At 32.6% G+C, this 18117-nt stretch overlaps 1 protein-coding gene across 4 annotated transcripts in view; it reads right to left on the bottom strand.

Moving 5' to 3' along the window:
* The window catches only part of Fhos (Formin homology 2 domain containing), a 183127-nt gene that overhangs the window by 12263 nt on the left and 152747 nt on the right, over positions 1–18117 (bottom strand). For all 4 annotated transcript variants that reach the window (XM_085481670.1, XM_085481671.1, XM_085481672.1 and 1 more), the window contains 12 exons: positions 17414–17924; positions 15956–16218; positions 14660–14791; positions 13888–14224; positions 11524–12136; positions 7099–7257; positions 6396–6578; positions 5165–5284; positions 4064–4198; positions 3090–3232; positions 2322–2589; positions 1882–2005 (listed from right to left, as the gene is read on the bottom strand). In XM_085481670.1, coding sequence (XP_085337796.1) covers positions 1882–2005; positions 2322–2589; positions 3090–3232; positions 4064–4198; positions 5165–5284; positions 6396–6578; positions 7099–7257; positions 11524–12136; positions 13888–14224; positions 14660–14791; positions 15956–16218; positions 17414–17924 — 2988 coding nt within the window. The remainder of the gene's footprint in view (positions 1–1881; positions 2006–2321; positions 2590–3089; positions 3233–4063; positions 4199–5164; positions 5285–6395; positions 6579–7098; positions 7258–11523; positions 12137–13887; positions 14225–14659; positions 14792–15955; positions 16219–17413; positions 17925–18117) is intronic.

Raw genomic sequence — 18117 nt, 5'->3', positions numbered from 1 at the left:
CTCAGTTGGATCTCCTTCCCGGAATGGCTTTTATGTGGGGTTTTGCTCGTAAGTAATAGAGATAGATAAGATCTTTGTACCTTGAGTGGATGGATCCTCGATCTTAAATTCAATGCTGAATATCTCTGACTGGTCATATTTATCGTGATAACATAAAAGCAGGATATTTCAAATATTTTAGCGAAACATAACTAACAGAGTCAATCATCTAACAATGCATTGATTTTAATTGTTAGGTTATTATATTTTCTGTGAGAGTAATTAAACTTTTACAGATTTAAAATCTGATCTCCATAGCAAAGTAGACTGATTAACAATATTTTTTTTAATGCAAAAGGTATACATAATTGCTAATTATTATTTTCACATTAAGTTAATTCATGATACTATAAAATGATACAATAATTGAAAGAAAATCGAAAAGGAACAAGTGTGGCAAATAATAAATTTGCGAACAATATTACGATAAAATTTGTGACAATGAGTCTAATAAAATTCTATCGAACGAATTCTAGAAATAGATTTCTTAGAAACTGTTATTATATACTTCTCTCTCCAGGGCAACTCGAATAACATCTACTCGTCGCTTCGAATATTCCCCCTGGAAGTTAACTATACTTTTACATTCCGCTCTCCTGAGGAAATGTTATGATCTTATGTAACGCGCATAAGAAAAGCGGGATAAAGAATGAGCGAAACAAAATTCAAGTCGAAATTTTTCTCCGAAAAATACCAAATTTACAAAACAACAACTCGACCGTCGAAGACAGTCGTTCTACCTTGACGCTTCTCGCGATATAATAATCCCACTTACTGCCGAGCTTACATTTTATAGGGTTGCGACGTAATATAAGCAGCCTCAAACATTTCGCAGTCGTGAAATTTTCGAGAGAAAAAATATTCAAGTCGCGCATAAAAGGGAAAGAGAAAGAAAAAAGCTCGCCGAGAGAACAAGTCTCTCTGTGCTATGAAGATAACGAACGGGGACCTATCTAGCGAGCCGGTAAGTTTCACGTCCCGCTAAACACGAGGGCGAAGGAAGAACCCTGGAATCCGCGAACGCGCCGTATAATCACGAGGACGACGGCGCGACGCATTTACTTCTCGTTTTCCGGTAATGTCGTCAAATGACCCGGAGCTATCCTTAAATCTTGCCTGCAAGAGCTGCTGCTTAAGGGCGACATTTATCTCGCGCGCGCCGCCGCCGAGCCGAGCCGAGCCGGAACATTACGGAGATGAAGAGAAATTCTCGCACTTTGTTCTTATCCGCGGTGAAATAGCCGACTCGCGCGCGGCCACCGTCATTTAGAGTGCATTATTTTCTCGCGAGTTAAAAGCGGCGCCAAATAGAAGCTGGGATATCGTAACGCCGTTTAATCGCTCGCCTGCATCCGATCGCAAAAACGAGACTCATGCTTTTCACTTTGATCGTAAATACAGCGAACAAACCATTGTGCACCTATATTGGATATGATAATATTATAATTTTCAATTCGATTATTTAGAAAAAAAAATTGTATCATATGTGACACATTTACATATTTGTGATTTGGACACTAAAAATTTTAAATGTTACATATCGTAATGCGTTCATTATATTATTAATAATGTATTACGTAATGGGACATAATTTTTTAATATTTTGACTTAAAACAGCTGTTGTTGCATATTAAAACAACATTTGTGCACTTCAATTTAATTATAGTTTAAAATGTTCATTGTTATTAATATAATGTAGAAAATATTAATTGCTGCATATTTATAAAATATTCACTATGTAAAGAAAGAAAAAAAATAAGCGAATATAAAAACTACTAAAATCTTTAGATTTAGCTAGAAGGAAAGAAAATTTCGGAAGAGATAGAATCTGACAGGACTCACCGTCTTTCCTTTGTCTTCGCCATGGTAAAGTACCGTGGATACTCTCGACATCTGAAATGTCACTGCCAAGTAGTTGTCTGAGTTCCGCATCCGCTCGATCCTCTTTTGTACGAAACTTGCCGACCTGTAACAAACGTAAGAGAGAGATTTTAAAAATCTGCAAACATCATGTGTGAAAAATTTCATAAAAGAATATTTAACAATATAAAAATTATTTAAAAATATAATATTAATACAAATAAAAATATAATATTAAAAAGAATTTTTAAAATTTTATATCGCAAATGAATGTAAAATGTTAATTAAAAGTTTAATTAAAAAACGAGATATTTTGGAAATCAAAGATAAATAAGATCACACTATTAGAAATTTCAGAATAATAAATCTAGCCGGTATAATTCGCCGCAGAGGTTTTTCGACGAAAAACAAGAATGGCTTACCTCCGTTATCATTTTTCCTCTGGTCTTATTGCGTTCCCGATGATTGGCTTTCTTCTCAAGCTGCTGTATCACTCGTTCCCTGGTGGTCCTGTACTCCAGAGCAAATTCGGATACAATCCTGCAGAACTCGTTCGGTTTCGTGTCTTGTATTCTATGCAATGGTATACCGAGCCATAGAATGAATTTGCGGAAACGATATATAATACGTCTGTGAACGATGTTTAAGACGATTATCCTCTCAGCGCAATCGGCAAGGAAATCAGACATCCTACGACACAAAGAGGAAGCAATATATTTTAATAGAATATAATATTATACTTTAACAAACAATTTCGCGTCCAACAAAATACAAAATGGAAATGTTTCAAATCATTTTTAAAAAACAAAAATTATTAATTTATTATTAAATAAAATTATGCTTTTTATTTAATAAAAAGAATAATTAAAAGTGTCAGGAGAGATAAAAAATGCAAGTCTATTGGGAGATCGAAAGCGCAATGCGGATGATAATCGGCAGAAAGTCCGAGTGGAAAATCTCGAAGGAGAAGAAAATGTCCTTTCGATAATTAATGGAAGTTCCACTTGGATGGTAGCCAGTTTCATTTAAAAAAAAAAAAAAAAAAAAAACTCTCCCGAATTTATCGAAGAGACATTCGAAACTTTTAAAACGCGAGCTCTCGAAAAGGAAGACATTTTCAGGAAGAGCGACAAGAGGGAATCTCGGAAATTGGTTCGTAGGCGGTAAAACTCGACGAGGATTATACTCACTTGACCTTCATCATTGTGGAACCATCGTGCTTCGCAATGAGCTTGAGATGGTCCCAAGACGCTTTACACTCGCTCTCGAGTTTCGCGATGTTCGCCGCCAGCTCGTCGAAATCGATTTTCGAGGCCCTCGTTACCGCGCCAATCTGAAAGCAAAGCCACATCGACGGTGCCCCGAGAAAGCTCTATTCCAATTTAAGAAATACGCGGAACGTAGTTTAATGGTGAATTCTCGAAAGTAATTACTTCTCCCTCTCGTTTCACAAAATAATAAAAATAATTAATAAGAAATCATTCATTCGACAGAGGATATATCCATGTAAATTATACTATATAATACATTATAAGATATATTTTATGTAATTTTATATTTTTGACATTTAAAATATTTTTTATATAATATTATATAAAATATATATTTTTAATATTTAAAAATAATGTTAATATATAATACATTATAAGATATATTTTATGTAATTTTATATTTTTGACATTTAAAATATTTTTTATATAATATTATATAAAATATATATTTTTAATATTTAAAAATAATGTTAATATTGTATAGAGAAATGAATAATTTCAATGTGCGTCGTTTAAAATTAAAAGTAAGACTATTTGACATGCATTGCTGCAAAAAAATTAACGAAATGTAAAAGAAATACTCAATAGAGAACGCGCACATTATAACAATCGAAACTGTTCCAAGTTTTAACACAGGATCAATAGAATCAAGATCAATACAGTTCCGTAAGCGATTTAAGAAAAAGAATTTAATTCCGCATTGACCCGAAACTCGAAACTCGAAGCGAGGCAGACAATCGGACTGAAAGAATGAAATCACGAAGACGACTTTTGAAAAAGTTGCGCGGACACGAGCAAACAAACTTTGCCACGATTTCGTAAATACGGTCGCGCTATCGCGACATCTCGACGAAAACGTAAAGTTTTCAACTAAAACAGTCTCTCTCTCTCACCTCGGAATAAAGGTCCGTAGAATCCGGGAACTTCTCCATCACCATGTGGCAGAGATGATGAAGCAGCGAATGCTTGTGAACCGTATCCTTCACTTCAGGTACTTTGACGAGGTATTCTAGTTGAAAGCCCTTCACCTGAAAAAAGGCGACACCCTCGTGACATGACGTATCGCCGAGAAAATCGCGTGTCTCGTTTCGACCCTCATAAATTTCGAGATTTTTTGCACGCGAAAAAAGTACAGTTCTTTTAAAATAACGCTATAATTACCTATATTATAACGAAAACATAATTAATTTTTTATCAAATTCATTAATTTTTTGTCCTAACATGAAAGTTAAATAAAAAATAAAGAGAAGGATATAGCATTGCACAGAAAATAAATTAGTCTTCATTTTTGTAACGTCGCATTTTCATTATCGATAAATTTGTTCGTTTATATATTATGTAATAATATTGTAGAATTAGGATATGCAATAACAAATGTATAATATATTTTAAATAAAAAGTAAGAAATAAAATTCTGAAATTTTCTATTATAGAAATACATATATTTTTAAATTCAACAATTCTAATTGCATTATTTAATTAGAATTTTTATATAATTATTATACGTATATACGTACGTATATGTAATAAAATTATTTAGTTCATTATTTCACAAAACCTTTGTAACCTCTCCGTACAATTTTTATATTACATAATACAAAAATTTAATTCGTATAAAATGCAAATAATACTCGTGTTCACCGCAGAAATTTCATTCGGAAATTAATTCGATACAACTGTAACCATCGGAAAATGCGATGAAACTTTTTTAATACAGTGAATATCTCCTCATAACTCGAAAATTCCAGCGCCATTCCGGGGGATAAATAGCGAACCGTAATTGCAATAAAACTCCGTATTAAACCGAGATTGTTTTCGAAAAAATGTGGCAGTTGGCCAAGTGGCACGTGAGGCATCTCACTCGAAGCCAGAAGTTAGTACAAAATTATCGAGATATCGTTGAATTGCGCGGATATTTCGCTACGATTTTGCCCAGGGTTACATAGGGACATACGGATTAAGCGGATATCATTTGGCCGGCATTCAATACCCACCTCATTTCCGTTGAGAAATATCCCGATCGAAAGGAGCGTGCTCAGAATCCCACGGAACGTTTTATTCACTCGCAGAGTCTCCATACCCTGCTTCAGATCCATCAAAGGGTCCGCGATTTCCTGAAAGTCACAAAGACCGTTCGCGTTTATTTCCTCGTTCCTCGCGTATGCGCTCGTTATCGTATCGATTTTCACAATTATGTATACATTGTTGCGAGCTGGAATTCGCGAGATCGTTCATTCACGGATTCCAGAAGCGAATTCTACCCGGAAACGAAAAAACCATAAAGAGGTAGTAAATTTCTTTTCCATTTAAATTGATAACTCTTCAGGATTTTTATATATTAATTTTGAAATAATCGCGGTTAAGCTCATCTCATTTCACACATTTCGAGAGCATGCAAAATAGATACAAAAGCAGTCGAGTTTCCTGATGAAAGCTATCTCACGCTATATACGCGGCCACGCTTGAGCGATGCCGAGGAAGCCAGGTCGTCAAGTGACCTTTCTCAGTTCCTGTACAATATCGGAATTCGCGATTTTGTCGTCAAAGAAACGCGCGAAGAACGCTCTTCTGGCTGCCGACATCCTCTAACTGCATTGCTGGCATTCCTTTTCATCGTCTTCACGCTTGCGATGAAATCCGCGCGCAAAAGTCGAGAAAAGGAGAAGAAAAGAAAGGAAGGAAGAAAGCCAATTTAATTGTCATGCACATCAGCGAATACATTTTCAAAATCAAAACCGCTGTCACATACATAATATTGTTTGAGTATCCCTCTGAATAAATTATTGCGCTTGGTAAATTATTTAAAGAAATATATATTAATAAAATAATATTTGCGAACAGACAATACTGAATAATAAATGACACCTAATAAAGTTATTGACAAGTGATAAAATTTATATTTCCATAATCGCAATAATTTTGATAAAGAGTGCAATTTTGCAAGATATAATTTGAAGTTGACAGAAATTTATTATTGCGCTTGGTAAATAATTTAAAAAAATATATATTAATAAAATAATATTTGCGAACAGACAATACTGAATAATAAATGACACCTAATAAAGTTATTGACAAGTGATAAAATTTATATTTCCATAATCGCAATAATTTTGATAAAGAGTGCAATTTTGCAAGATAATTTGAAATTGACAGAAATTTATTATTGATTAATTTTCAGTTATCAACTAGAAGAAATGTAAGCATGAAATTCAGATTTGTACTTACTTTCTCAGAATTTTCAAAATCTAGCTTGAACGCCCAGAGCTTCAGCCTTGCTGGCAATTCCGAGATGGAGGTCAAAGTCAGAAGGAACTGCTCGGCCGATCCTAAAGGAAGATCAGGATTTGCGGCCTGCGCTTCTTGTATCCTGGATTTTTCTTCCTTGGTAGGCAGCATCGTCAAAAGTTTCTGTCGGGAGGATTTCGCGGCAGGAAGGGAACGAACGAAGAAGAAAAACCAATTGAAAATTAGAGAAATTATAATAAATTCGAAAACTAGAAGATATATAGGAGTGTATTTTAACTGAATCGTGAGGTCGACCGTGAACAGAAATTGGTAAATTTCCAAAGCGCTCCTACAGTCATAAATTAAAGGATCCGTGTGATTTACTTGGACAAATGTTTAATATGCGAAGAAAAATCGGAAAAGATTAAGAATATATATGTAGTGAAATATCAAAGCTACAAAATGAAAACGAAAAATAAGAAATACAACGATAATAAATTTCGTGCGAAAAATTGTTTGAAATAATAATTTTTATTATTTCAAAAAATAAAAAATAGACAAAATATATTTCACGCATTTGTACTTTTCTTAATGTTACATATATTTGTTAATTTTATGTAATTTTTTAATAGCTCCTCGCGAATAATTATTATAAAATACAAACTCAAGGAATAAAAAAAAAATAGAAAAGATAGATTCTCACCTCGATACCTTCCCTATTCATGATCGTAGCATCCATTTTTAAGATCGCAGTTTTAATGGATCTTGGTGGCGGCAACTTTGTCATACCTATGTTGATGGCATTAGATCTTTTATGATTCAGCACGATAATCTCCTTGTTCTTGTTCATTTCTTGCTGCTTCTATTTATCAAAGACAATAGAAAATGTTTATTTGTAATTAAAATATTTACGAATGTAAATATCACTTTAACATATTTTGGTTATTAATCTGTAGCACTTGAGATTATTAAGATCAATTTATTACCGTGCATTAACAAAATACCTCGCTACACGAACATATAAAAAGCTATAAAATATTGAAACACATCTCACACAGATTCATGAATATACATTATATGTAAAATGTACAGAGTACTAAATGATATATATAAATGTCACTTTTTTATTGAAAGTAATGATATATATGTATGTGTGTGTGGCTAACTTTGAATGTTGCCATCGAAAATCGTCTGGCTGCATAAATGATGAACCAGACGATTGGGGTTTTATATATTCAATAGGTATCAATTTAATAACCATCATGCAACAATAAGATCGTAAAATGATACTCCACTTGTTACAGAAAATATATCCCCATTAAGTACGTATGAGAATAAAAATTGCGCGAATGTTCATATCAAATAAAAATCAAAAAAGAAAAACAAATATCGATCATAGAATATAATAAATAATTTAAAATAAAAATATAAATTTATTTTTAAGTGCCTAATTTATATAACATAAATTTATAGAAAGCAAAAATGTATATAATACATCCTAAATACACAATGCCATAAATACTAGTAAGTCAAATGAAAGGCTACAGTTTTATTGCAATGTTTGAAACATAAGTTCAGTTAATATATACATATGTCAGAAAATTGAAAATAAAATCGAAAAATTGTACGGAAAAAGAAAACACTTTCACAGAGTTTTTAAAATAAAAAGTGTTATATAAAACATATAGAGAAATCGCAAATCGTTACATCGACTGACACGGTGTCATTACATGCCTCACCGAATATCTGATGAGTATAAAAACAAAAGCAGCAATTTGTAATTGCGAATCACCTATATCGTCACGGCAACATCTTTCATTAATTGATCCTCAGTAGAGTTTGGCCAATTACGATGAGGAATGTGCACACGAAATAACAAACGCAAGAGAGATTTACGAGCGGCGAAAGTTCGTGTATAGCACTCCTCCTTTCGAGGAGTGAAATATATCTCCCGCGAAATCTCCATTAATTAATGCATTATTATCGGCATGAGATCGATCGCGCCAGATAGCAAAATATACTCGTGAGAAGATCCACTCGAAACACATGCATGTACGTATATCAACAGAATTTCACGCGGAAAGTTAAGGAATTAAGACTCACCTCCTGTCAAATTCCGCATGCCATTTCGTTCATTTTTTTTTTTCGTGCGAGCACCAACATTGCCAAGAATACAAGAAGAAGATTAGTCGTATTGCAATAAACCATCATCACCATCACTAACTCGCTATTCTTCGACCATCGTAATAATCGTTATTCATATCCGTTATCATAACCGTTATCCTCACGCGATATATATTACGGTTAACCGCTACTATTAAATTAGCAGATGTTATTGTACAATCCTAATTTGATAGTTATATATCTGTGGCCGTGGACGAGACTAACTAATTGTAAGTGAAAGTTAATATGAATAAAAATTTATTTCATTCCTTCTTTTCGTCTCTCTCTTTGTGGTAAAAACTTGTAGATATATTGTAAAAATATATAATATATAGTGTAATAAAGATAAAAATATAAAATCGTAAACATAATAAAATGGCATGATTAAAATTTTAATATTCTGTTCTCGTAAAAAAAAAAAAAAATTAAAAATATCATTGTTATTCAATTTATTGTTCATATATATTTATATTAAATACGATATAAAAATATAAGAGAGAAAAATCATATACTAAAAATTTGAATATATAAATCTGTAACAACGCATTCTAAAAATATTGCAGCGATATTTTTTTAAAATATCTCACATTAAATTAAGAAACATCTGATTCTCCCTTTCATCTGTATATGTATCTATATAATCTCAAGTGTAACAATTATTCCTCTAATATTACAAATTATCCCTTCTTAGAGAACTGACCTCAAGCTTCTCAACAACAATCACAACCCTTGCGACGCATTTCTTGCGTTGACACTTTGAACTTTCTTCCTATTAGTTCGAAACACGTGGTCCTGATTTATGACGTTACGAAACGAGAAACCGCGCACAACATCATTATATGGTATATATATAGAGGACGAGTTTCCCTTTGTTCTTTTTTTTTTTTGCACCCTTGCATCGTCATCGGCGATTTTTTTGGCGCGCGGCCATTTTGTCGCCCTTTTTTACGAGCGTAGGTCGACGGTGTAATTATCGGTGAGCTAAGGTAGAGGTTCAAAGGGCGAGAAACAGCCGGAACGGAGAATAATTCAGCTTTCAGTAACGCTCGTGAAAAAAATACGTGCAGCCCCGAGTCGCACTCGTTACCGTACACCACATACTTGCCGCGATTTAGTTGCACACACGTACGATTTGCACAAGTGAGAGGAAACCGATATAATCGCGCTGTGTAATTACTACGGTAATTAACGACGGTATTTTCTACTCAATTGCCGATGCCAGTCAGCGAGAAATTTTTATTATTTTCTGTGATGTAAAAGAGAGGAAAAAATCGTTTTCAATTATATTACATGCATGTATGTAATATAATATGTGTATAACATTTTTATAGTGTATCGTGTATTGATTCTTCTTTATTAAATTTTATCGATTCTCGTCGATTATAATTAAATCGTTCGTTTAAAAAATTGTAAAGTTCTAGGTAAGAACTTGAAATCGATATTCTATTAAAAACTAACTTAAAGTATTAAGTTATATTCACAGTTTAATTAAAATGTATTGAATTAAAAAAAACTAATTTATATATTACTTGTTAAATAATCATCGCAATTAATTACTTTCTCCAATTTTAGACGGTTAAAAGATATAAAAGATGAATCGTGAATATATATGAACGAATCAAGAAGCTCGTTCTTAGTTGAGGCATGCATAATTACAGTTAAAGCGGGTTCTTTTACGGTAGAAATAAATGCAGCAGCGGCTGCATAAACAAAAGATGAAGAACGTAATTTGCGACACTAACATCTTGACGAGAAAGGTTAAAACCAGCGTACTGCATTCCAGAAGCTATTTTCTTTAATATCCCTGGCACTCTTATTTACTGATTAACATAATCCCAAACTTAAGATCCATTAAACATAAATAAAAAGGATTATAGTTGAGAGAGATATGTAACTTTTCATTGCATAAATTATTAACAAAAAATTTTCAAATCAAAAATAAAAGTTCAGAAAATATAGAAAAAATATAATATATATAAAAAGAAATATTACCTCTTTCACAATACATAATTCATTAACATTGTCATAAATATTTCATCGGCTACGAATGAATAAGATCAAACAAAATCTAAATAATCAATCATGAATCAAATTTAATTAAATAAATCGACAATGTCTGATTATTTACACTAAATATGTATATTTACAAGAATTTAAAACGATTGACGCAATTTTCAATATATAAAATAAGCTACTTTAAAGCTTTAATAATATTTAGTTGAGCAATATTTACAGTTAATTAACATCTTTCTCTCCAGATTGATGTAAAATTTTATTTTAGAAAATCATGAAATTGTAATTGTTTCATAATTATGTCCAATTAAAATAAATCACAAATTTAACTTTTGTTTATTATGTAACTATGTCCAATTACGATCTCACGTAGCGACGTGCGATAATTAATTACAATTTTGGATATTATTAAAATTATAAATGATACGATGCAAATTGATGCAATACAAAAATATCATCCCCTTAAATGCATGCAACTCCAAATTTGTTGATCAACAAACATGTGTAGAATTTGTGTATATAGAATTATTGTTTTATACATATCGAGCTTTTAATGCCGTGAAAAGATTCTTTTTTGCCAACCTTGTTTGAGATCGAAACATTAGTTTTTCCCACAAAAACTGATCAATCATAAAATGGCTAGCAACTCAATACAAAGCAAAATAAAAAATAGATTAAATTATAATAAATGATAAATTTTTTAATACATCATTAATCGTCCGTCTGTCTTCGAGAATGATTAATATCGCGGTTTTTTCATCAAATAACGCAAAAAAATAAATAACGCCGCGAAATACGGCCTCTATTTTAAACTCCTATAAAAGAAACCACAAAACCAGCCGTCATTTACGTCATCCTTCTCAGCTGTTCGCTCCAAGCTGAAACTCGCGATTCGTCACCGGTATGACGAAAAATACACCAAATCAAATAATAAGAATTGAACGTAACTCACCTTGGTGATGAGGTCCTTGGCGCGACTCTCGAAGAGATGCTCGAGCTTCTGCGTGTCGACGGTCACGGGTGACAGCTCGTCCCAGATCATCTTGTGCTTGTCGAGCCGCGCAAGGATATTGGGGTCGTGCCGCACCTCCTTCCAGAACAGCTTCACGGTCTTCTTGCTCTTCTTCGCGAGCAACGACGGCGGGCTCTTCGGCGCCTCGCTGGCCGGCGGCCTCGAGACCTTCAGGCTGAAGGGCAGCAGCGGAGCCTGAGGCAGCGGAGGCGGCAGTCTCGCGCTCAACGGCATGGGCGGAGGTGTCAAAATGTCACCGGCCGGCGGCGCCATCGGCGGCGGCGGAGGTGGCACCCCATTTGTCACGTTAGCGGATCCCAGAACGTCGATCTCGTCCTCGGAATTCAGATCGGTGAAGTCCAGGTCGCAGAGCGCGAGCGGTCTCTTCAGCTTCTTCACCAGCTCCTCCCAGTGCAGCTCGTTCTCCGATTTCTTCGTCTCCTGCAGCTTCGGCAGATTGTCGCCGGTAGGCGACTTCAATACGTCTGCTTTGGATTTGGACTTCGCCAGGCCCTCCTTCGCCTTCGATATCAGCCCGCTCATGTCTCCTATTCTGAAAATGCGCGTGAAACATGCTGGATCGTATACAGTACCCTCTATAAGTTTGGAAACATCTTACACTTTACAGTTAAAGAATTGGATCTGTTATAAATAAAAATGTCATTTAAATATTTTTTGTTTATTTTATGATTTATTTATACACAAAATCTGCAGAGATCTGTCAAAAGGATCCTCTTAATTTAAGAGAAAAATTCTCGAAAGAAATATTCTTTAATTAGATATTTGTAACATGCAAGAATATAAACTTAAGGGAATGTTTTTTATCAGTGTATTATTTGAAATATTATTAATCGTGATAACAAAAAACAGTCTTATAAATGGACATTTGTTATTTATTGCATACAGTACCTTTCACAAGTTTGGAAACACTTTACACTTAACAGTTAAACAATCGCATGGCAGCGATCTGTCATAAATAAAAATGTTATTTAAATATAATTTTACGATTTATTGATACAAAAAATCTACACAGATCGCTGCCATACGATTGTTTAACTGTAAAATGTAAGGTGTTTCTAAACTTATGAAAGGTACTGTATATATATATAAAACCGCGCGATATATTTAATAACGCGAGTATCCATATTTTAAATATATAGCGCGAAATAAAGGGCGAAAGAGCATATAAAGGGATAAACAGTTAAAAGCATCGATAATATATCTGCTAATTTAATTTTGCTCGACAATATTGATCGACTGAATTATCGTGTAAATGAATTGTTTACATATATAAGGATTAAAACGATATATTTAAATTTTAATATCAAACATAGAAATAATCTCTAGTTTAATCCCGATGATTAATAATGTAATGCTCTTTATGTACTTATAACATGAAAATCACCGGAATCAAATTGCCCGTCATATGATTTAATCTCTTTGAAAATGTTTCAACCGATTTTCTTGATAATTCGCTTGCTGCAATTATAGTATCGAAAAATATTATAATATTTAAAGAGATATTTTGCAATAATGTGTTAACACACAATTAATCGATTTTTATCGATTAAATATTTTTCTATCATAAAAAAAATTTACTCAAGATAGGGCTGCTTATCGATTTTGTCGAAAGTTTCGCATCCGGCGGCGACAGAAAACTAAGTTTTATACGAACCGTGCTACTTTTGCAATATCCTGCGTAAAATTAACTCGGTGGAACTTCCGGCTCGAGTACGACAAAGTTTGTGCAGTTCTTCCAACCCTCAAGTACCATTGCTGTTGTCAATACCTCGCGCTATCCTAATACGCTATTTTCTACTTCCATTTGTCAGAAAAGTTAAACCAACTTTTGCATTCAAAAATATTATTTCGCGATTAAATAAAAACTTTGTTAGGAATGCATAAAATTGTTGATAAATAAATATCTAGTAAAAATCAATCCCACTGTCTCTAATTGTATTGATAATAATTGTTTATAATAGCAACATTTCCTAGTAGTATAAATTTCTATAGTTGTACTATAAAAATATCTTCTTTTCAAATTATGCAAATATCATAAATGTACTAAAATATAAATAAAATTATATTAGCATAGAGATATTTTTTAAAATAATGTAAGGATCTTTCTTTCTCTTAATATTTAACTATTTTTCAAAATATTGATTTCATTCTTTTTTATAAGTCTTCTGTTTAATGGAATATAAATTAAAAAATAAATTAAATGTACGAGAATATAGAATAAAGGCGCGAGAGATAAATCAATCGAATAACATGCATCTGAAATGAAGGTTGTGCCGAAATTACCTGGAAACTTTCTCCTCCACAGGACTGCTAGGTATAAGATTCTGTGCCGCCAACTTCTGCGTAAGATCCTTGACGGTACCTTCCCTCTTAAGCTGCAGAACCACTCGACGATCCCCATCTTCGTCAGTGTGATTACTTTCTTCGTACTCGACACCTTCGTTGGGACTTTTGCCGTACCACGGTTTCTTCTCCTCCGAGTCGAGCTTGTTCGCTGCATTCATCAAGGGCGTCAAGTCCTTCCTGCTGTTCGTTCTAGACAACTTGTTCGAAGGAGAATCAGCGTTCCTCTCGTAAGAAGTGCCGTTCGTGTATCGCAGACTATTCGATGCGAATTGACCTTGATAGGACAGACGATAAAAAAAATTTATTGCAATATTACAATGACATCTTCTTGTGCATTTAATTTTAAAGAAAATATGCGCATATTTAAAAAAATTCAAATAGATTTCATTAAATTTTTGTCTAATAATTTTAACATAAAAATTTGATTCAAAAGTATATTTTATATAATATATTTTACAAGAAATTTTTACACAAATTTTATTTTTTAATATATTTATTTTTAAATCATTTATGTGTAAATAAATATATAAAATATGATAAAATAATTAAACGATTACAAGATTTCTCTTTTGTGAAAACGAGAATAATATTAATAATAATCGAAGATTTAATTTTAAAAATAAAATAAATTAAAAAGATAAAAATAAAATTAATTGAAACAATAAAAAAATGTAGCAATTAAAAATGGTCGATTAAATGAAGTACTCACTTTCCTGATCATCGGTGTGACCAAGCGAAGCTCTCATGTTTGCAGTAGCCTCTTGTTGCTCTCTAATAAAGCTCCTCTGTCTCTCCGCACGTTCTCTTCGCCGTCTCAGAGCTGGTGTAACACCAACATCCACTGAAACACGTGAAACAATTTTCTATTCTCCATTAATCGCATATGTATATCTTAAAAATCAAATTGACACCCTCTATAAATTCAATATAAAATATGAAAATTTTTTCCCAATAAATTTTATGAAATTTTCTGCAGATTTTTCCAACAAAAATTGCAGAAATGATAATTTATCATATTTATTATTTATCATTAAAAATATATCGTCGAACGAAAAGATCAATTTTTGAACAATATACATTCTTTGTAAAAAGATAAATCGCAAGATTCCACTTGTGATGTTATATTCGGCCCGACGTATATTTGATATCTTCAGAAATCTAATGGAACATTTACAGGTATGCTGACCGCGTATCGCGTCTCCGATGAAATGCGCAAGGGAACTGAAAACCGCAAGGTCTCGGTAGGCAATTCGCCGATGCAGAAATCGTACCCCGTGGGCGTCCAAGTTCGTATATTCGCCATGCAATCGAATTGCTAACGAATCAATTTACAATGTTCGCCAATTGAGATTGCCTGAGAAATTTGGAAAATTAATCTCTGGATTTTAGTATTATTTTAGTATTATTATAATTTATTTAACAGCTGATCGGTTCTTTTGATAAAAGTATATAAAAATGTTATTGAGAAAGAGAATAAAAAGATATGTAACAATTCGTAAAGCAGAATTTAAAAAACTCTGCGATATTAATTTTAAATGTATATTGTATATATACTTAATCTTTGTCAGAAAAATGTTCAAATTAACTTGATTATACATAAAGCAAAAACACATTTCTGCCGTCAATTTTCGCAGTAGTATAAAGTAAGTTTATTCCTTTACTTAATCTACTGAAAACTTCGACGTCTTTAAACATGCACTGCTACTATTCCGAGTTACACCATAAAAAAACTTATAATTTAGCAGTGCAATAAAATAGCAAAGAGTAAATAAAATATTTTATGAAATTTATAAACAGATACAAATCTAAATAGATTCAAACTTGAATAGCAAAATATGTCTGTTTTACTACTGCGAAAGCAGAACTGATTAAATAAACGATTATAAATAAATTATAAATAAACTATTTAATCTCGAGATTTCTTTTCGTGGTTAAATATATTATATTTATAAGTAGTATAATTAAAACAGGAAAGAGAGAGAAAAAGAATGAGAAAAAAAATTACCTTTATTTTCTTTATAACTGCCGTTGAGCTGAACTTCACCCAGATGACCCTGGGAACTTTGAGAGCTACTTGATTCGTCGTCATCATCTGGTAAGTTCGAATTCAAGGTGTTGTTCAGTGAGCTCATGCCCAGAGTATGATTTAGACGTGGACTTAGACGTGCATTCAAAGACATCGACAAGGGCGAATTACCTGTCGAATGTCTCCGAGATTTTCGTCGTTCGTGAGAATCCACTAAAGACTTGCGGTTTCGTAAAGTTTTTCTGTAAAGTCAGTAAAATAGTAAAATATGTATCTTCGTTAGATTTTCATAAAATAGAATATAATATCTTCTCAATATTCTTTTTTACTTTTTACATTTCTTGGTAATTTTTCTTCTATAAAAATTTGATCGGTACTAGATTGTTCCTAAATATTTAATTTTGAATGTTATATGTAATAAGCAATTTAAATTAAAATTCTGTCAAAGTAATATAATTTCCATTTAAATAATTTTTATTAACTGTCTTAAAAAATATAACGTTCTATTTATAATTATAATATTTATATTTATTTTTCAAAAAAAAAAAAATTGTTTAGGTCTTCCCTGGTATACAATTCTCGTATTATAACATAATTATCTTTACTAAAATTTCTTAATAAAAAATAATACGATATTTAATAAATATACAGATAAAAAAGAAGTAGAAATCTCAGAGATATAAAATAATATCATTTCTTGGTAATTTTTCTTCTATGAAAATTTGATCGGTGCTAGATTGTTCCTAAATATTTAATTTGGAATGTTATATGTAATAAGCAATTTAAATTAAAATTCTGTCAAAGTAATATAATTTCAATTTAAATAATTTTTATTAACCGTCTTAAAAAAATATAACGTTCTATTTATAATTATAATATTTATATTTATTTTTCAAAAAAAAAAAAAAAATTGTTTAGGTCTTCCCTGGTATACAATTCTCGTATTATAACATAATTATCTTTACTAAAATTTCTTAATAAAAAATAATACGATATTTAATAAATATACAGATAAAAAAGAAGTAGAAATCTCAGAGATATAAAATAATATCATTTCTTGGTAATTTTTCTTCTATAAAAATTTGATCGGTACTAGATTGTTCCTAAATATTTAATTTTGAATGTTATATTTAATAAGCAATTAAAATTAAAATTCTGTCAAAGTAATATAATTTCCATTTAAATAATTTTTATTAACCGTCTTAAAAAAATATAACTTTCTATTTATAATTATAATATTTATATTTATTTTTCAAAAAAAAAAAAAATTGCTTAGGTCTTCCCTGGTATACAATTCTCGTATTATAACATAATTATCTTTACTAAAATTTCTTAATAAAAAATAATACGATATTTAATAAATATACAGATAAAAAAGAAATAGAAATCTCAGAGATATAAAATGATAAATCATGCTCAAGTTACGATATCGCCTACCTTATATTATCATCTAATTGGCGTATCGGCGATCCTCTGTCGCCGTCTTCGTGATGCAGCACCGCCTCGTAGATCTGAAACTGCCTGAGCAAATCGAGATCCGTGCCCTGCTTCGACATGTACCTCTGGATGACGCCCTCCATACCTTGCTCTTCGAGACAGTCGACTTGATCGTAATAAGTGTCCTGATCGGGAATGCCGTTCAAGCACTTGTTGATCAACGTCGTCGCGTATATGAGCAGCTCCGTATCGGCGGCATCGTAATCCTTCAGAAGTTTCATCACGTTAATCCACGGTACGACGCCTCTGGCCTGATCCACCGTTCTGACAGCTCTGACCAACAGCAGACTATTTGTTTCCACGTACTCCACAAACACGAGCAGCAGCTTAAGCGCCGTCTTCACCACCAGCCGAAAACGACTTGCAATTAACGTATACAGCCATTCCACCGTCTGTCCATGTTCCATCACCCCGTTCATGCCGTCGACGTACAGCATCACCTGGCCGAGTGCTGCATGAATGCAAACGAGTTGCGAGATTAAACACCCAGGGTGAAATTGTTACAGACAATCGCGATATAAAGAGAGACGGGTCTTCGCCCCATTATTCGTAAATGTACCTTCCTAATGTGGATTTCACAGCTGTCCGAAAATAGCGCGCGTTACAGTGTGAATTAAAGGGCGAAATAAATGATAGAATATAAT

This window comes from Nylanderia fulva, unplaced genomic scaffold (genome assembly GCF_048542155.1).
Source record: "Nylanderia fulva isolate GAGA-0341 unplaced genomic scaffold, ASM4854215v1 Scaffold19, whole genome shotgun sequence".
NCBI classification, from domain to species: domain Eukaryota; kingdom Metazoa; phylum Arthropoda; class Insecta; order Hymenoptera; family Formicidae; genus Nylanderia; species Nylanderia fulva.
This window is presented reverse-complemented; position numbering and strand designations above follow the sequence as displayed.